The sequence below is a fragment of the Tiliqua scincoides genome, chromosome 3 (assembly GCF_035046505.1).
Source record: "Tiliqua scincoides isolate rTilSci1 chromosome 3, rTilSci1.hap2, whole genome shotgun sequence".
In the NCBI taxonomy this organism is placed as follows: domain Eukaryota; kingdom Metazoa; phylum Chordata; class Lepidosauria; order Squamata; family Scincidae; genus Tiliqua; species Tiliqua scincoides.
Window position 1 is genome coordinate 183,776,312 of NC_089823.1, and position 20,885 is coordinate 183,797,196.

The 20,885-nt window shown below is 44.2% G+C and overlaps 1 protein-coding gene across 1 annotated transcript; it reads left to right on the forward strand.

Annotated features, from left to right (window-relative positions):
* The first annotated feature begins 1,307 nt into the window (after positions 1-1,307).
* On the forward strand, positions 1,308-18,211 carry SMNDC1 (survival motor neuron domain containing 1). Its single transcript, XM_066622466.1, has 6 exons — positions 1,308-1,450; positions 6,154-6,273; positions 10,889-11,031; positions 13,883-14,044; positions 15,880-16,033; positions 17,745-18,211. The coding sequence occupies exons 2-6, from the start codon at positions 6,154-6,156 to the stop codon at positions 17,880-17,882; spliced, it is 717 nt and encodes a 238-aa protein (XP_066478563.1). The 5' UTR covers positions 1,308-1,450; the 3' UTR covers positions 17,883-18,211.
* Positions 18,212-20,885: the final 2,674 nt, after the last annotated feature.

The following is a 20,885-nucleotide window of genomic DNA, read 5'->3' on the forward strand; positions in this document are numbered from 1 at the left end:
CCGTCCCCCTTAGCATGGAAGTTTTTTTCCCCAAGAGGTAAAGGCGTTCAGCGCAAGCTGAACTTCCGGTGCCCGAGTGGCACTGGAGCATCTGGTTCAGTGGACGTCCTCGTAGGAGGAGCCAAAGCGGGTGGTGGATTTCCCCCCTTCTTTGCGCTGTTCTTTGCTTTAGAGCCTTTTGAGTCCCTGGAAAGGAAGGCTGTGTGCATAAGTGAGAAAGCCACTGAGGGCCCCATCCTATCCCGTTTTCCAGTGCTGGTGCAGCTGTGCCCGTGGGGCGTGAACCGGATCCTGTGGTGGGGAGGCAGGCACAGAAGCCCCTTCAGGTATGGGAACATTTGTTCCCTTACACGGTGGCTGCACTGTGGTTGCACCAGTACTGGAAAACTAGATAGGATAGGGCCCTGAGTGATCACATGCAGGAATTCTGGCCTTCACCTGCTCAGCTTCAGGCTGGCCACTGAGGTCCCCTGCCTCATTGCAGAGGAATTATCATTTGTTACTTTCCTTCATGGAGTCAGCGTTGTGCAGTGGGGGGGGGGGGAGGCAGGTGAGGCAGAGCCTCTCCACTGGAGTCCTTCAAAAAGCACTGCTGCGAGGCACCCAAGCACCCACAACCCATACGAGGATGCGGATGCGCATGGGTTGTGGGTGCTTGGGTGCCTCACGTGGCGGCGCTTTTCGAAGGACTCCAGTGGGGAGGCTCTGCCTCACCTGCCTCCCCACCCACTGCACAACCCTGCAAGGAGTTCAGGGTGGCGCACAAGCTTCCTTCCCTCCCTTTGCCCTCACAATAACCCTATGAGGCTGACAGAGCCTATGACTAGCCTAAGCTCACCCAGGAAGCTTCATGCCTAAGTGGGGATTTAAACCTGGGATCTTCCAGGCCTAAGAGCCCAATCCTATGCATGCCTACTCAGAAAAGTAAGTCCCACTGTAATCAGTAAGGCCTACTCCCAGGTAAGTAGGAGCAGCTAGGACTGCAGCCTGGGTCCAACTCTCCAACCACTACTACCCACCCCAGCTCCCTTGTCTAACACTTTTTCCGCTCCAGCAAGCCCTCTAGGATGGAGGCAGCCTTTCAATTGAGCTTTTACACGCCTCTGTGTCTGCACCACCCACACGGTTTCCCTTGGTCCTCTCGCCCCTCTTCTTGCCCCCGCAACGCACACTCAGGGAGGATGCGATTGGGGACCGGAAGTATCTCTGCAATCAAATCTCTCAAAATCAAACCTCTTTGGGTTTGCCCTGCATCGTCACGTGACCCAGGCCCTCCGCCCCAGATCCCGTTCCCGTTGCGTGACCCTTTCTCGCGAGCGTTCGTGTGCGCCCACCGGGCTCCTGCGCGGCGTCTCGGGCAGTAGGGAGGCGGAAGATCGTGCGCGCGCGCAAAGACCCTTCGTGAGGCCTGACGGGAGCGACAGAGGCCGCCCCCGCGCGCCCGGCCAAGGTGAGAGGCGGCGGCGGCGGCGGCGGCGGCTCTTTAGTCCCCTCGCAGCCTGGCGGGAAGGGCCGGCTTCCTCAGGGCCCTAGGGCAACCCCTGCCCTCCTCGGCTTGGCTCCGGGCCTACTCCAGCCCTGTGCGGGCCTGACCGCCTCCAGCCTCGCTCTCCCCCTGGAGGCCTCCGCGGTGCCTGTGCGCAGCGCGGCCCGCCGCCCCTCGCCCGCTTCCTACCTCACCTGGCTGGGCTCCAGTCTCACCGGGGCTCCTCGCGGTTCGCCTTGTCTCGGAGGAGTCTTTCCCCGGGACGCATCCTGGTCCTCCCTGTCGGCCTGGCTCCTCCAGGGCCCCCCCCCCAGAGTCTCCTTCCTCACGCGGCAGTGAGGGGAGGGCCGCAGCGCTGGTCGCCTCTATCCTCCTTCCCCTTGAGCGCCCTGAACTCTGTGGGCTTCACTCTGACCTTTATGAGCACGCAGGAATTCTCCAGTCCAGGCTCCCAAACTTCTAGCGTCACGACCCACAGCGCTCTGTGGGGACCCACCTGGGTTTGAAAAATGAGATCTAGGAAGGAACCAGATTTGATTTGTTTATAAGTAGTAATAACTGGAAAAAAAAGATCCTCAGACTTGCTCTGTATTTACACTTGCTTGCACTGCAGGAGCTCAGCTCCATGTAAGGTAGTTGCAGTCATCTTGCAAACTGCAGGAGCTGAAATCTGGGTAATTATTCTCAAACTGTGGGTGGCGAGCCAATTTCAGGTGGGTCCCTGTTCATTTCAGTATTTTATTTTGAATATATTAAGTTTTATGCTACAGTGGTATGTGACTGTGGGGAAGTGTTACAGACCTGTATTTTGAACAAGCTGCTCTGTGTATTCCTTTAACAATGATAGTAAATGGGACTAAGTCCTGGGTAAGTGTGGGTAGGATTGTTAAAAATTTTCCTGCTTGATGATGTCACTTCCAGTCATGACCTCACTTCTGCGCGGTCCTGACAAATTCTCATTCTAAAAAGTGGACCCCATTACTGAATGTGTGAGAACCACTGAGCTACAGTATCTGTTTTGTGAATAGCTTCAGGGCTTGAGAACACAATCCTATCCATATCTACTCAGAAGCAAATCCCATTGTAGTAAATGGGGCTTATTCCCAGGAAAGTGTGGGTAGGATTGTAGTCTGAGGCAATTATCTGATCTTTCCATCACCCTTTGGTGACCCCCCAAAAATCAGATTGTGACGCGCCACTGGGTGCTGACCCACTGTTTTGGAACCTCTGCTCCAGTCACATTGTTGTGGTTGTTGTGAATGATTTTGGGAGGCATTTCTTTTTTATGGTAGAAAATAATGCCATTTGCTTTTTTATGTTTGGCAGACTGTTGTATTAAACTACTGTAATAAATGTGTCAAATATTAGCCAGTTGATATTATCGTAGTTTTTTGAAACCAAATAGGGAATATATAGAGATAGAGGTACTGTATAGGGAAGTTTCAAGATAAATAGCCCTTGCCAAACCTGTGAAAATTTCAATTAAAGAACTTTTTCCAAGAGTTGTAAAATTTAAATTCTGTTAAGTGTGCCTGTAGCAAGAACAGTTGGATTTACTGATAGACTTGCCTGTGTGGTGCTGTGTCTTTATGCTCTAATCTTGTGCATTTTTATTTATGAATAGGTACTATTTGCATTCCCTAGAAATTATATCCAAATACATGTTAGTAATAAATAGCAAATATAGTAGCGTTCCTGTATCTTTAACACTGTAGTATGTTTTACTGTCCACTCCTAACTAATCACCACCACCACCCATGGACAATGGAGTATGTGCTGCATCCTGGGGGGGGGCAGTTGCAGTGGTCTACTTGAGGTAAGGGAGTTCCTTTATGGTGGGAAAGTCTCTGTTCCACCAATGGCTCTTTTCAGATCTACACCAGCCATTTTGCTGGCAGAGGGGGAAATGGGAAGGAATGGGCTAGGATACCAGCATGTTGCTACTGGTACCTACCATTGTTCCCCTTCCTGCCCAGATATTATCCCATCTCTCCCACCCCCAACTTATAGGTTCTGGCAGTGGGTGGGTCCTTTTTTGGTGCATGCACATGGCCAGCAGCCATGTGCGCTGGCAGCCTCATTGCATGCGCTATCACTGCGGCAACCCGCAATGACCAAACTATATCTGACCAGGGTTACTTAGGAGCATGGCCCAATTCATATGTTACCCAACCAGTGTGGTTATTTTTTCCCCATGGCTAAATTCCTTGCACTACCAGTAACATTTATTTTGGATGAATATGTTTTCTGTACATTTTACTGTTTAGATATTAGTCTTCGTTAGGTGGAGGCACTATGTTGTTCTACTTAGTCAAAGTTATTGTAGTGATTGAGTTTCCCCTGCCTATTACCCTTAAAGTAAGCTCAGCATAAAGTTAGATGGCAAAGAGATTTCTTTGACACACTTTGAAGTCAGTGCCATTGCAGAAGGACCACAAAAGCAAGCAAACAGGTCATTTTGTTGATTCTCTGTCATCCATATCTGGGTCAAATCAAGACAATAGCCTTAGCCAGAGCACCTCCTGGCCATGGCATTCACCAGCTTATTGAGCATCCAACCCCACCTGTCCAAATCAGAAGGTAGATCCTTTCCATGTGGTAAACTATTAACATCAAACCCAAGGATACTTGGGAGTGTTCAGGCTTGGATCCCTCAAAGATGATATCTTGATCACTTACTAGGAAGTCTGACATGGAGGAAGAATATAAAATTCCTAATTCTATCCACGCAGGAGTAGTTCCCTGCTCCAGCTTTGGTGGTCTGCAAAGTGCTGTCTATTTAATATTTTAACACAAGGAGTCCCTATTAGCTAATCTAGTGAATATCAGCAAGTTAGGCAGATGGTACGTATACTCCTTCCAGCTACATGCTCAAGTATCTATTGAGCAGGCACCTCACTGTACTCCCAGCTCTTAGTTACTAAGGTAGTGAAAGCAGTATGTTTCTATAGGATTGAACCCAGAAGGATTGAGAACACATAAGAGAACTCTTGGTGAACAATGTTCTCTCTAATTTTTCTACTACACAGAGCCCCACAGCAGGTACCTCTATTAATCTAGACCAGTGGTTCTCACACATTTAGCACCGGGACCCACTTTTTAGAATGAGAATCTGTTAGGACCCACTGGAAGTAATGTCATGACTGGAAGTGACATCATCAATCAGAAACATTTTCAGGAATCCTAGGCTGCAATCCTACCCACATTTACCCAGCAGTAAGTCCCATTTACTATCATTGTTAAAAGAATATACGTAGTAGCTTGTTAAAAGTACAGGTCATAGTAGCGTCAAGTAGCATCAATTAAAAATAAAATATTGAAATGAATGGGGACCCACCTGAAATAGGCTCATAATCCACCTAGTGGGTCCTGACCCACAGTTTGAGAAACACTTATCTAGACTGATTGGCAACAGTGTAATTGCTGATCTCTGGTATGCTGTTGGGCAAAGCAAGGTGCAAGAGACTGACAGTTCAGGTGCCGCTACCACCTACACAATTCAGTCTGGCCAAGTGGCTTCCAGCCATGGAATTGCTACACCTTCCCTCTTGCCTGACTCTTGGTGATTGCTTACGAAAACTATCTTGAACTTGCTCCTTGAGACCCTCCCCCTTCCCATGACTGGGCCCTCCTGAAGTTTAGGAAACTAGTCCATGTATTTCTGTTTTGCAAAACTTTGAATTGATAACACAGGCCAACACACATTTTGCTTCCTTAAATGTTATACCAATTCCTGGGTATATTTGGGGTGCTGATACCAAAAACGGCATCCGTTTTGCCCTATCACGTCTAGTTTTGGAGACACGGCATAGTCTCTTTAGTGAATGGTTCAAGCAACTTCCTCATGAGGAAGCCTACACCATGGCTTCCTCATGAGGAAGCTGCTTGAACCATTCACTAAAGAGGCTAAAAGATATCTCCAAAACTAGAGGTGATAGGGCAAAACGGATGCCGTTTTTGGAATAGGCACCCCAAATTCATATCAAACCACCATAAAGTTTGGGAAAAACTTTTCTGACCCTCAGTTTTGTAGGCCTGTGTAATAGAATTTGCTGCTGCTGGATTATTCTTTTGTTGCTGAATTATGTTTGAAATTCCATCAAGCAGTTACAATTTTGTGAGTGGCTTGGATTGCCCAAGAGACAGAAAGTAATTGCAAATAAATGCATCCAACCAATATAGTCATGTGACTTGTGGAAAACATAAGTAATTTTTAATTGATATTTTTGAAAATGGAGGCAGAGATAGCGTTTTCCATAAGGTGAGGTGTGTATATGGGACAAGGAAAAAAAATTAATATCTCTTCAGAGTTATCTAACTAATAGCCATTATCTAATATTCATTAGTTATTTGTTTTTTCTCTGTAAACTGCTTTGTGAACTTTTTGTTGAAAAGCTGTATATAGATAATAATAATAATCTTGACAGAGCACTACTATTTGAACGCCAGAGTGGTTGTCATACAGCAGATTTAACAATAATACTCGTGTTTAATGTTTAATTACCCCTTTTTCAAGATTGCTTTTCTAGTGTCATCTTTTGAAACCCACTAGCTGAATGCACAGATAGTCACTTTGACATTTTGTGTCATTTTATTATAAGTCCACAAGATAGTTTTCCAAACAGGATGCATTATTTCATATACTGTAGTGTTTGTTTTCCTTGCAGATGTCAGAAGATCTTGCAAAACAGCTAGCTAGCTATAAAGCTCAGCTCCAGCAAGTTGAAGCTGCTTTGACAGGAAATGGAGAGAATGAAGATTTATTGAAACTAAAGAAAGACTTACAGGTGAGAATTGGGAAAAGAGACCTTGGTGAATTACTAGTAAAATATGTGCATGTTTTATTAATCATCAAGTTGGAAGGAACCTTGAAAGTCGTTTAGTTGAACTCTCCTGCACAGTGCAAGTGACAGCAGCATCCCTTGACATGACTATCTAGTCTCCACTTGAAAAGCTCCAATGAGCAAGGGCCTACAATTGCACAAAGCAGACTGTTTCAGTGCCAGATAGCTCTTGCAGTTAGGAAATTTTCATCATATCTAACCTAAATTTACTTGCCTGAAGATTCAATCAATTGGTTCTCATCCTGCCCTCAAAAACCACAGATTGTATATCTTCTTCTGTGTGACTGATCTCCTTATAGTGTTCTCTTCTCCAGGCTAAACATACAAAGCTCCTTTATAGTACCTTGTAGAACTTGGTCTCCAGACCCCTCACCTTCTTAGTCACTCTCCCTTGAGCCTGTTTCAGCTTATTAAATTCCTCCTGAGAGCATGAAGATCAAAACTAGATGCAGTATTCAAAGTAAGGTCTAGTAGTAAAGTGGAATTATTATTTCTCATGATCTGGTTTCTGTCTCTGCCAATGCAATCCAGCAATGCCTTAAACATTTCTTGTAGCTATATAATTAAAAAAAAAAACACCAAAAACTTTTTTTTTTAGTTTTTTACTTTTTTGGTCCATTAAGATACTACATCATTTTTATACATGCTCATACCATGTCAGGATCCCCAGATCCTGTATTTCTGCCTCTGATGTTTTGTCCCTGCATGCAGAACTTCATAATCTTGTTGGTATGGTCCCAAAGATTGAGCCTCTCAAAGTGATTTTAAATTCTGATTTAGACTTCCAGGGTGCTAGCAGTCTACTCCCCAACTTTTTGCCGTCTTCAAATTTGATAAGCATTCCCTTTACCCCATAATTTAGGTAATTTATAAAAATATTGAAGAGCACAGGGCCCAGGACCTGTGGTACTCCACTCAGTACCTCCCTCTAGGTTATGTGGAACCATTTAATAACACTCATTGGGGATGGTTATTTAACTCTTTGAACCCACCTAATAGTAATAACTGTATGTTACCATTTTATCCATAAGGATGTCATAGTAGGCTTTGTTAAATGTTTTACTGAAATCTAGGCATGCTATGTCCACGATATTCCCATGGTCTAGTAGGCTAGTCACTATATCAGAGAAGGAGATGAGATTAGTGTGGCATGACCTGTTCTTGACAAACCTATGCTGACTCCTAGAAACATCCTCATTGTTTTCTAAGTGCTCAAAGATATCCCATTTAATAATCTGTTCAGGATCCTTCCAGGTATTGATGCTGACCTGTCTGTAGTTGCCTGAATCTTTCCCTTTGGGGAGAAGGTGATATGGGTGCAGGGTTTAGGTGGGTGATCCTAACAAATAGTTCATAGTTTTTCTAAGCAAGCATAGCTCTTGCAAATTGAGAAGGCGGGAGATTGCTCTTGAGATCATTTTCTTTAAAATAAAAATTTGAAGATTCTTTGCTGTTGTAAAGAATGCAGTGCACAACTTGATCCCTGGCCCTCAAGTTACCATAGATACTCGCCTATAGGGCAATAAATTTGTCTCAACAGATAGCTACTGAATCAACCCTTCGCCTTATCTGCAGGACCACTCGGGCTCAGGGCTGTTTCAGGCACACTGCGGAGCAGCAGTGACGCTGCTAGGGAGGGTGACCTACCACCTGCTCCCCCACCACGCACTTCCCACCTGGAGCAGGGAGCCTGACAGAGCTACTCAGCTCGCCTGCCCCTCTCTCCTTCCCACCTCGAGTGGGGAGCCTGACAGAGCTGCTTGGCTTGCCTACCACTCCCTCCTCCTTGCTGCTGCTGGGCATTGCAATCCTGCCCGCTCCGGCTCCCTGAGCCTGGTCTCCTCAGCTCTGACTTCCTCCGACCCTGCTAGTCTTCGAAAGGACAGAAAAGGGGAGCAGGAGCCTGGAACGCGTCCCGTATGTGTCATCAATGGGGCTTACTCCCAGGAAAGTGTGCATAGGATGGCAGCCTTTGAGCCCAAGCCAGTGCATGCCTACTCAGAAGTAAGTTCCATTATTGTCAGTGGGGCTTACTCCCAGGAAAAGATCGTAACTTGAAGATGGGGGGAGAGACAGGAGGGCTGCTTCTTCATGCAGAGTCTACAACTCTGCATCTGCTTCTTCGGAGCTGCCCACTGTGCTCCCCTTCTCTTCTCCCTTCCCCACTGTCCCTCTTTCTCTGCCCCCTATTTACAAGCCATGCAATCAGGGAAACTGCCCAGGAAACTGATTAGAGCAGAAGACAGCAGTTTCCATTCGCACAGCCCCCAAGACAGAGAGCAGAGCTGAACCGGCTCCGCAGAATAACCCCACTTCTTTAAGAGTGAAACCCCCCTGACAGCCTTGATCCTGCTGCAAATCAAGAGGAGGAAATAGCCCTCAGACCAGGTGCGGGTGGGCTTGTTGCAGCTGCAGGATGCACCTTCCCTGAAAGTGGAAACACTTCCATCAAATTATCTCACAAAATACAATTCAGAGCACCATTACTTAGGAATAACACCCAGGGAAAGCAATGGGTCTGCTTCTGAGTAAATAGGGTTTCAGCTATGTGCAGCTGCACTTGGTCACAGCCATTTGCTGTTGCTTGTCTCTGCTGTGAATTGAATTGCACACTCCCAGTTGTGTTCTAAGTTGTATGTTATATGTAGAGCTTCTGGCTTAAGAGCAGAAGACTCTGCCTTTGCACTGTTTTGCATCAGAAGTGTCTTGAGAAATTCTGAGTGATAGATCACTTTTTTTATGTTTTAGTTTTTTTCCTGTGCTGGTTTTCAATCACTGGTTCATACATGAATTGATCACCAAAAATTAGCTATTGGTGGGGCTTTCACAGTCAACTAGCTATCTCCCTTCCTGCCTTGCTGGCCCTGCAAGGCATTCTGGAGCACTGCCATTATTCCATTCTCTTTCAAGTACCCCTAAAGGTCCTGTTGAGTGCCCCTGGGGGTACATGAACGCCAGGTTGGGAACCACTGTTCTGTTAGTATGTTGTTTACAGTGCAGTTACTTTTTGATAGTGTTTACAAAAAGATGGTGAAGACTAGAATTTAAAAGTTTATGAATAAAAATGAATCTTATGATCTTTTCTTATATTTTTAATAAATTAGAGCTGTCAGTTCTTAGGTAACAATTACTGATAGGTTATTTTTCAGGATCTGGCCTAGGGTAAAATCAGACAAAACTATAATCAGACACGCACCCCCAAGTTTATGGCCCCGACTTATCAGAGGGTCATAGAAAATTCTATGATTCCTGCCTCAAAACCTGCGCTTGACTTATATGTGAGATCGACTTATAGACGAGTGGTTGCGGTGGTTTGCTGAGAGGGGGGGGGAAGATTGAGCACTCCATTTGCTTGCCATCTGAATGAATTCTGAAGCTTTGATGCCCACTTTTGCCTAGGGGGAATATTTTATGCAATGGGACCTCCATATCCTACTAGTTAGTTCTGTTGAAATACATTTGTATTCCGTTTTTAAAACAGTAATATCTATATTATGTCATTGGACCATTGCAGCTCAATTTATGTAATCTGTTCAGGTTAGATAGAATAGAATCAGATGTAAAATTGCTTAGGGCTGTGTAAAGAAAAAGTAAAAATTTGTTGGATATGCTTTTAATTGCTTTAATTCTGATCTTGTGTGTCTGTGCTCATTTGAATTTTATTTTTTAAAAAACATGTACTGTAAAATGTTACATTGGTTTCCCTTATGAAATACATAAAAAAAAGTCAGAGCATATTTGGCAATGTGGAAAGGCTATGGCATTTGGGCCTCTTCAGCTTAGAAAAGAGGCGCCTGAGGGGGGGACATGATTGAGACATACAAAATTATGCAGGGGATGGACAGAGTGGATAGAGAGATGCTCTTTACACTCTCACATAACACCAGAACCAGGGGACATCCACTCAAATTGAGTGTTGGGAGAGTTAAGACAGACAAAAGAAAATATTTCTTTACTCAGCATGTGGTTGGTCTGTGGAACTCCTTGCCACAGGATGTGGTGATGGCTTCTGGCCTGGACGCCTTTAAAGGGGATTGGACAAGTTTCTGGAGAAAAAATCCATTACGGGTTACAAGCCATGATGTGCAAGTGCAACCTCCTGATTTTAGCAATGGGCTATGTCAGCATGCCAGGTGCAAGGGAGGGTACCAGGATGAGGTCTCTTGTTGTCTGGTGTGCTCCCTGGGGCATTTGGTGGGCCGCTGTGAGATACAGGAAGCTGGACTTGATGGGCCTATGGCCTGATTCAGTGGGGCTGTTCTTATGTTCTTTGCTGCTCTCAGAATTTAATTTAATTCTTCTGCTCTCAGAACTTAATTTTGCATACCCCATTCCTTAAGTTGATACCCACTCCATAGTCACTTCAGAGAACCCATCAGCAGTTCTGGTGTTTATACCACAGTTTGTAAGCACCTTTGTCATATAGTTTGTATTCTCACTCATTTTTCCTTTACAATTTCTTCAGCTTGTGGATAGTCTTTCCAAGCTGCCTTCTACGGAGTCATATCATTGGTCTGTCTAGCTTACTATTTGAAGATTCCCCTTTTTCTTTTCCCAGGAAGTTATAGAATTAACCAAAGACCTCCTTTCAACACAACCTTCAGAAACTCTTGCAAGTTCCGATAGCTCTGCTTCTGCTCTGCCCAGTCACTCTTGGAAGGTTGGAGACAGATGTATGGCTATATGGAGCGAAGATGGACAGTAAGTGTAGAAAACAAACTTCTGTGACAGTTACATGAAATTATACAATTCCATGGTAAGGTCCTTCCCTTTGGTTTATATATTTCCATTCCCCCCCCCCCCCAACAAGAATTGGGTTAGCCGAGTGTTGAGTAAAAACAATAGTTTTAGAGTACTTGGATTTTACAGGCCCAAACGTATCCTAGACACAAAGAACATTACTTTGAAGCAAATTCCATTGATTCAGTCTTAACAATTTGGCTGGAGCATTGTAGAATACAGTATGAGCTCTGGTGTCTATTAAAATTGCAACCTTCTAAATACGCCCACTCGCATATAGTGGGCGAATTAAAATGTATATGCATTTTGTCACTAATGTGAAAAAGGTTTGAAATGCTGTCGTTAACTGCGCAAGCTGAACCTCAGTATTGATTACAGTAGAACCAACTGGCAACTGGTACAGAATGGAGACAGCAAGGAAAGGAAGTGAAAGGGCAAGAAACTGTTCTTATTCCTCTCCTGTTTCTCCACAATAAATTGGTTGGTTTTGTGTAGCTGGGGGCAAGCTGGGCTCAGAGAAAGCAGAGATCTTTATTCACAGTTATGAGCTCTTATGTCAGGCACTAATCCTGACACTGTTATTAGAGAAATAGAACTGGGATCTCAGAGTTCTTCCTAAAACTATGCACCAGGAAATATCCAAAGAAGAAAGAAAAAAATGCAGTTTTGGAGTTTCCTTTTCTCTAGACAAGATGGGCCAGTCATTTCTTTGCAGCGTTGTGAGGGAATCAGAGGAATGCACACCTGCCTTGATCACTTCTACCTCCTTGAAATTTTGCATACCCCATAATCACTGACTTAGATAAAGCTTGTGAATCAAATCCAGTTCTCCTCCCCAGTGATTGTTTCAGACATATTGGGAAGGCTTTGTTTCCTGAGCTGGTATTATGGGAGGAGGGAACTGGACTTAGGGGCAGCGTACCAAGATGGTATGATGTTTCTGAGTTCTTCACCTTGACTGCCAGGTAGAAGAGGACACACTGCAGCTCAGGAGCTCCTGAAATTACTCACCAGAGTAATTTCACCTGGTTTGTTATGCTGACTGGGGAAAGAATGCCTGAGGGCGCAGTCCTAACCCCTTATATCAGTGCTTTCCAGCACTGGGACTGCCAATGGGACATGTGCTGCATCCTGCAGGTGGGTGTCACTCACGGAGGCCTCCTCAAAGTCAGGGAATGTTTGTTCCCTTCCCTCAGAGCTGCATGGCCCTTATGTCACTGCTGCAAAACACTGACATAAGGGGGTGTAATGTCCATGGCGGGAGGAGGCCCCTGCCCTGGGGTCTGTACCGAGTGTGAGGGGCTTACCCGGTGTAGGCACGGTGGTCAGCGGTGAAGTAATGCACGGGACACAGGTAGGGCAGCTTTACACAGACGGTTTAATTTAGTCACTCTTTACATTCATGGGGCTCATTGTTTCACGGCCCCCTTCAGTCTACGCTGACTGATGCCGGCGTCGGCGGAGCGGTTCTGGCCCCTTTCCTTCGGGTTCCTGGGAGTTGGGAGTCCAGGCTTCCCGGTCCGGGTCCCTCTGCCCGGGTTCTGGAGGCCTCTGCCCCAGCCGGCAGGGATCCGGCTGGCTGGCCCTGGGATGGCCCCCGGCCCCTTGGTGTTGGCTCCCTTCTCTGTTCGTACTCCGGGTTTGTAGTTGGCATCGAGTACCCCTCTCGACCACCATGGCTCTCCAGGGTATGCCCCTTGGGACTGGGCAGGCCCTGGGTCCTGGAGGTTCTGGCCCCAACCTCCTGTCTCTGTAGCTGACCGTAGTCTCCTCCCTACGGAGGCCTCTCTCCTTTCCCCTTGGCCGGGGTCACCCTTTCCCTCGGGCTTCCTCCTGGCCTTCCACCCCTCTGCTGAGGAGTGACCTCCCTCTCCAGCTCCCTTATGAGGCTTACCTCCGGCTGGCCTGACCCCACCCTTCCTTCCCACATGTCTTCCTGCTCCCAGCTGTTCCTTGTCCCTACTCCCCTGTAGGTGTCCTGCCCAGGCCTCCAGTCCTGCTGACACTTGGGGCTTCCTCCTGAGTAGACCTTGTCTCCCGAGGAGACCCTTGTGTCTATGGAACTCCAGGCCACCTGAGCCGGGCCCAGGTGACAGAGGGTTAGGATTGCGCCTTTAGCTAATGTATTCTCCCATGGGCCCAGGGCTTGTGTGTTGCCTTCTGCTCCCAGAGGTATTCCATAGCAGCATAACAGAAACATGCATGTGCCACCCTCATCCTGGGAGGGTTTCAAAGGAATGTCCCTTGCTCTTTCTCTGTAAGTGTGATACCATTCACCCACCCACCCCCCATTTAGGCCCCTGAAATGCCTACATCCCAATTTAAAAATAAATACATATATGTTTGAATCTGCATGGGGATGGTGACAGGTGTAGTCTCAGGTAATGGAAAAATGCAAATATTTGCCTTGACATCTTGACTTCATTTAAGCCACTGTTATTTGTTTAAATGCTTTTCAAAGATAAATATTTCTTCCAGTATTTTCTTTTAGAAGATACATTAAATGAAGGTAGTGGAACAGCTGTCTAATTCAAGTTTAAATGCTTCCTTTATTGGGTGATATAAAGCCAAAATTTTATTTCAGTGTTCTTGGTTAATGAGGTCATGTACTTTGAGATTGCCACAAGTTCAACGTATAGCAAATATACCAAACCCTGAGTATAGATTAGTGGAGCAAAAGGAATTTTAGTCTGTTGCTGTCATTCTGTTCCAAAATGAAGCTGAATGTCCTGAATCTTAACATTAACTATGTGTTTGTAGGGTTGAGTGCTAAACCTTTACTCACATGCTTACAGCCATGATATCTTTACAGGTGTTATGAAGCTGAAATTGAAGAGATAGATGAAGAGAATGGTACGGCTGCAGTCACCTTTTCGGGATATGGCAATGCTGAAGTCACGCCCCTGCTTAACCTGAAACCTGTGGAAGAAGGAAGGAAAACAAAGGAAGACAGTGGGAACAAACCCATGTCTAAGTAAGTGGCTGAAATAGTTTTCAATGTATGATGTAGTAAGTAAGAAAATGCTGTATTCAGGCTACCATTGCTGATGGGCTTACTTTTCCAAAAATGACTTTACAGCAAGGAAAGTCTTAAAAATAAACAGTATTTTAGCATTTTATTGGGTCATCCTTGGCATAACTACCAAAGATTGGTAAAGAAGTACTAGAAATTACCTTTTCTCCCCTCCTTCTGTGTTAGAATTATGCTTAGGACAGTGTTTCACAAATTGTGGGTTGGGACCCACTAGGTGGGTCACCAGCCAATTTAAGGTGGGTCCCATTCATTTCACTATTTTATTTTTAATATATTAGACTTGATGGTATGTGACTGCATTTGGGGACATGTTACAGTTCTGAACTTTTAACAGGCTACTATGTATATGCTTTTAACAATGATAGTCAGTGGGGCTTACTCCTGGGTAAGTGTGGACAGGATTGCAGCCTAGGATTGTTAAAAATTTCCCTGCTTGATGATGTTACTTCTGACCACAACACCACTTCCCGGTTAATGACATCACTTCTGGTGGGTCCCGACAGATTGTCATTCTAAAAAGTGGGTCCCAATGCTAAAAGGTTTGAGAACCACTGGCTTAGGATACTTGGCTACTCAGTTTTTATTGGTGGGCCTAGAATAAAATATTTAATTTGATCAAGCACAGTGCTGGCCAACTCAGGACTGATTTTGTGTTGAGTGACTGGGCAGCTTAAGAGTGGGGTTGCGGTTATGATGGGAGCATATGGGAGCATATATCATGCTTTGTGCTACTAACTTTAATGCTTGATCAGCATCTTGCTGAGGTTGACTAGGGACAGTTACTCAAGATCTTTCTTGAGTGACTGCCTGGGCCTCTTAGGTAGTGTATTTTACCCTGGAACAAATTTTAAGTAAGCTCTGTATTTAGAAGTGGTAACCTAGCTTCAACTGATTCCTGAGAGTCTTTATTCTTAGTAGTGCATGAAAGTAGGATTGCTGTGCTTTATTGAAACTTGCAATGCACAGATTGCTTTACAGAAGGAATGACAGCAGTTTCTGCAGCTGGAGAATGAAATGGGCCTGGACAGCTGAAGCCCCATTGTACTGAGAGTTTATCTTTACATTCACCTAGCCCAAGGTGAGACTCTCTTAATTAGTGTATCCTTGCTTTTGTCTACATGTTCTGCAAAGAAAAGTGAAGTTTTAACAGAGATTATTCAGGGCTTCCAGCTCAGCTGCAGTGTAGAAGTCACTGTATTTAAGAAGCCATTACCTTGCATTGCTGCAGAGCTGCCAGTGTTGTAAAAACAAGGTAGTTAAGGTGGATATGAATGTAGAGCAGTAGGGTTGCTAACTCAAAATTAACTAGCTCAGATTAACGCCTTCACATTTCATATATGTGAAAATCTGCCCACGTTAGCCTATAGCAGGGGTCTCCAAATTTTTTTGCCAGAGGGCCGCATCAAATATCTGGCATGGTGTGGAGGGCCGCAAAAAAAATTTAAATAACTAAATTAGAGATGGAACTTAGATGTGTCAGTAAATGAATGAATGGGCTCATTCATTTAACTTCTCTGGCCCTCAGAACACCCTCCGGACACAATCAAAGCACAGTTCTGGTCATGTTCAGTTGAGAGGGCCAGAGGCTTTCAGGGGACAAGAGGTTGGCCGCGGGCCGGAAAGAGGCTTGCTGCGGGCCGCATCTGGCCCCCGGGCTGGGGTTTGGAGACCCCTGGCCTATAGCAACTTCCTTACCATGGCACATTACAGCCCTTAAATATTGTGATGGGGAGACTGAAGTATAAGGCTAACCTTTATTGCTGTTCCTATTTTAGGAAAGAAATGATAGCTCAGCAACGAGAATATAAAAAGAAGAAAGCTTTGAAAAAAGCCCAGCGAATCAAAGAACTAGAACAGGAGAGAGAAGATCAGAAAGTCAAATGGCAGCAGTTCAACAACAGAGCATATTCGAAAAACAAGAAAGGCCAGGTTTGTATGCACTATGTTAGTTTCTAGCAAATACAGCTTCGTTGATATAGGAACTGTTCAAACTGTACAGCACCACTGGGAGAGGCCCTGCCATGTCACCAAAGAAAAACAAAGAATATTATAGGAAAAGACTGCAAATCTTCCAAAATCAATATCTCTTTACTATATTTTAAACTCATTGTTATTAGTTATTTCCTTGAGTTTTGGAGAATAAGATGGGATAAAATAGTGGAGATACTAGGAATGTTGAAAATTCATGCTTATGAAACGGGGCATATTGATTTGCACTTTCGCTTTCATGCTGCCTTTTATAAGGTACAGGTGCACCAATGGATTTGGTATCTGCAGTTTCAATTATCCACGGATCCGCAGATGAAGGCACCTGTGTGCCCATTAACATTCTTTAAAGTCTTACTGTAAGTATTTCTTGTGTTAAACAGGGCGCTATAAGCATTCAGGCTTATGTCGCAAAGAGAACAGGCTGCCCGCAGCCTGAAAAACTGACGAAAACAGAGATAGTGCTAAACAGGAAGCAGTTAACTTCTGCTTCCTATTTAGTGTTAGTTCTATTTTCATCAGTTATTCAGGCTACTGGCAGCCTGCTCTCTCTGCACTATAAATTTGAATGCTTATAGCACCGAGTTTAAAGCAAGGAACACTTACCAGTAACACTTTAAGGCAGTGGTTCTCAAAGTTTGAGGGAGCTTACTCCCTCAGTAAGTTATTGCGGGGGAGGGGCTAGGGCAGCAATGCAATTGCCAGGATCACGTTGCTAAGGGGGGGCAAGGGGGGTGCTTGTGACTAACGTTACATAGGCAGGGCTTCAGCGGGGTGCAAGGAGCCCTACACAGCCCTCTGCAGCGCTTCCCCGAGGCTTGCGACGTTCGGAAACCGCAGGAGCAAAGCACCTCCTGCAAAATGGAAGTGCTTTGCGCCCCCTTTTTCTGAACGTTCCAAGCCTCGGGGAGCTCTGCGCAGGGCTCCCCATACCTGCTGCAGCCCTGCCTATGTAATGTTAGTTACAAGCGCTCCCCCCCCCAATATGGATATGATCCTGGGTGCCTCTCCCCTTCCCCTGCTCCTTAAAGGGACGGGGGAACCTTTACATGAACTGGTGGGTCACGACCCACTAGTTTGAGAGCCACTGCTTTAAGGAATGTTAATGGGCATGTGGGGATATGTAGACAAGTTGCTACTAATACAAGCGTCCCCCATATCTAGAGTTTCTGTATCTATGTACGTGGGGGGGGGGTTGTCACTGGAACGGATTCCCCATGGATATGGGGGCATACCTGTATATAAAACAAAATAGCTATTAGTATGTCTCCAAGTTTGGTAGTGCTTAATTTAATATTAAGCATTTAAGTTTTATGCACTGGGGAAAAAAACTGTTGAGGCTGATAAACTTTAACATAATGCGTTGTTCTGGAAATAGTTGCTGATCGGCCATTTTTTTTCCTTTAGCACTGCATTTTGATCTTTAAGGAACCTCATCCTAAAGTTTTAGTTGATCTTTCAATAATTTCCACCACGAAATGCAACTTGCTAAGTTGAATGGCCACTGCTTTATTTTCAGTTTGACCTTTGCATTAAAATTTCTGTTTCATTGTGGGAAAATAAGGAACCACGGTTTGCTTTTAAATTGTGCACTTTTGATGATTTGTTCAAGTTTAAAAATGGCTTCAAATTGTATTTTTAATTTGATCCACAGGTAAAGCGAAGCATCTTTGCTTCTCCTGAGAGCGTAACAGGGAAGGTTGGAGTTGGGACATGTGGAATTGCAGACAAACCTATGACACAGTACCAAGATACATCCAAGTACAATGTCAGACATTTGATGCCCCAGTAACTGAACAGGAAATGGCTAATCACCTCTGCAGGGCTTTACATTTACCTTTTTATTGTTATATTTTTCTAAAAGTAAACCATTGGCGCATAGTGAAAATGGTTGTTGCCATCACTTGGCTTATGCTGGTACAAGCCTAAAGTAAAACAGTAGCTGTTCAGCTGACCTTTTACTGTTACAAAACTTACTTTGCATAAATGTACACTATTTGGACATGGGTAGAGGAAATACCCGTTGCAGTATACTGAAGCCGCTGTTCTCTAGAATGTTTTCACTCAGCCATTTAATGAAAATACTATCAAATGATTGTGTAATAAACTAGTCGTACCAGCTTTCTTGCTGCTCCATCTTATGTGCTTACAGTCTAGTATTGTTGGAGGGAGAAATGTTGTGTGCTCTTTATGTCTTTAGAGCTGATTCAGCAATGAGAGGTTTACCTGGATTTCATCCCAGTTTGAATGTGAGGTCTATGACTGCCTATGTCTGCTTCCTTGGCCTGTGTAATTGTAATGAATCTAGCCCACAAACACTCCAATTGATGATGAGTCAGGGACAATGCATTTTGAATTCTAAGATTATACTTTGAATGTGGATGGCAGGAAGTCTTTCTTCCTTACTGGGGATCCACGCATTTTGATAGGTCTTGGTAGCCAGCCCAAATGTGTACTTTCCATTGGCCTCACTGCTTCTCTGGGGGTAATTTCAGTTGTGATATCATCCCTAGTTTTAGTGATACTCTTCAGCTCATTGTGATTGCAGGAGGTATATCCTGCTCTCCTCCCCCAGCTTCCAGTCTGGATGTTCGGGGACAGATGGGTATGTCCCTGTTGTACTCAAGAGACATTTGGAAAGCAAAAATGTCTTGCTTCTTTCAGTGTCTGTCCCAAATCAGAACAAAGTGTGGGATATTACCTTGCCTCTCCCTCCCTTGGGTTAAAGGTGGAGGAATTTTCCAGCAAAGAATCTTCCAGCAAGGAAGGAGGAATCCTTCCATCTTGCTGTTTTGCATATTCTCTACCACTCACCATTGGTTAAGGTGACTTTATTCTCCAAGGGCAATGGAAGCTACCCCACTCATGCTAAGTTGGAAAGGCTGAGACAACAGTAAAGCGCTTTTGCTGTTTTCTTAAGCCTCTTTGAATCAGCATGTGGCCTTGGAGATTCCCCAAGCATTTTCCAGGCTCCAAAGAAGGGTAGGTAATCTTACCACTGTAAAAATGGTACTTACCAGAAGGAAACTGGTAAGTAAATTTATGAATTCCTAAGCTGTGCACTTTGATTTGAAAGTCTGCAAGGTCTAGCCATGTGCTGAGTTAGATTTATTCAATCACTTTTCTGAGTAGATTAGCACTAAGTGTTGACAGTTAAATGATACACCTGGAAGTAGCTATTTCCACCAGAGAATATACAACAAGTCATGAGCATTGTGCTGAATCGATTTTATGGCTTTTACGGCTGTGTAAATGCAACAGGAGGTGTCTTTCATAAGAACGCTTAATTTTAAGTACATTGGTATTTCTGGGCCTCCTTGATTTTATTTGGAAAACCATGTGTAAAAGTCCTGGCTTTTTTGTAAGTTGCAGATGCAATTGCTTCCCTCTGCCATATGTATTGCTTAGGGGTAGTAGTGCCATCTCTCAATCTTGAAATGTGTTTGAAACAAAAAGTTAATGTATAGCCCTGTATACAGTGTAGATAATTATTTTTGTAAAATATGGGGTTAAGTTAATGACAAGATTGAATTTAGTTATTTCTCCTAAATAATTCAAGGATATTTCTTGCTCATTAAGCTGAACTCTGTTCCCCATGTATATTATGTTGTTGTAGTACCCTTTTGTAATTTGTTTTCTGAATTAAAATAAGATCAGGTACCATCAGCATTTGTTGATGCACCTCTTGGTAAAGAATGTCTGTTAGTTACCTGAGTCTAAAATCTATACTAAAATCTAAAATCTAGCAGGTTAGAATCCATCTGTAGAAAACAAGTCTTCCTGTCAACAGAAGGAGGTAATTTTTATGACTGTGTTGATTTCAGTTTTGTACGTTTAACTTTTATTAAAATAAAGTATTCAAAACCTGTTGGCTATGTTCCCCCAAAGTTAAGTGTTAAAAGCTGTTAAATGTCTGTTACGGAATGATAAATTGTGCCAGGATTATCATGGGAACTGTAGGAAATGGGAAATAACAGGCTATGAAGGCTGAAGGTCAGAGTATTAACCATGTCTCCCACTTCCTCCAGTGTTTCTTGGTCAAATCCTGCTTGGCAGGGTGGGGTATTAAATTTTGATCTATTTGGAAAATGGGCAACTTTAATCTGCAGTTTTGCTACTTATATCTTCAGTCACTGTTTCCTTAATAGTGAAACACATAGAAGCAGGACCTTAAGTTGTTGCTGCTCTTTAAAAAAATGGAAGTAGTTTGACTGTGCTGAGCGTTATGGGCAAAAGTTCCAAGAGCATATTCTGTTGATTCTGCATTATTTTATGACTGGATAGGTAGCTTCCTTATATTGGGAAAAGTTTATCTCCTTTGGAAAGCAAGTAAGATTGGAATTTCTGTTGAAACAGAGGCAAATTTCAGAAGCCGCTTACGATACAGCATGAGAGCTACTATTCAGGAAAAAAAATCTCAGAAGATTTCACAGGGTTATTGCAAGTCCTTGAACTTGTTTTAAACAGCTCTTTGGATCCAGGCCAAAATCTGTATGTGTACTTAACCCTTCTTGGTGCTTTATAGAAGTGTACACTTCCTCTGTTGCTGCAAGAGTCCTGTGTGCCTATATGGGAATTTTCATTCAACATTCCAAAGTGTAGAGCCTTCATAAGCCTCTCGTTACAGTAGGTGGTGCCATGTTGTGGGACTATTAGGATAACCAGGTTAAAAAACCTGACCAAGATAACAACAGGGCTGTATTCAGCACATAGTTGTAATTGTGGCAAGCTTCTATTAAATGCTTTCTCATTAATGATGTGGAAAGAGAGGAGGGTAATAAAACCTTGCTAGAAA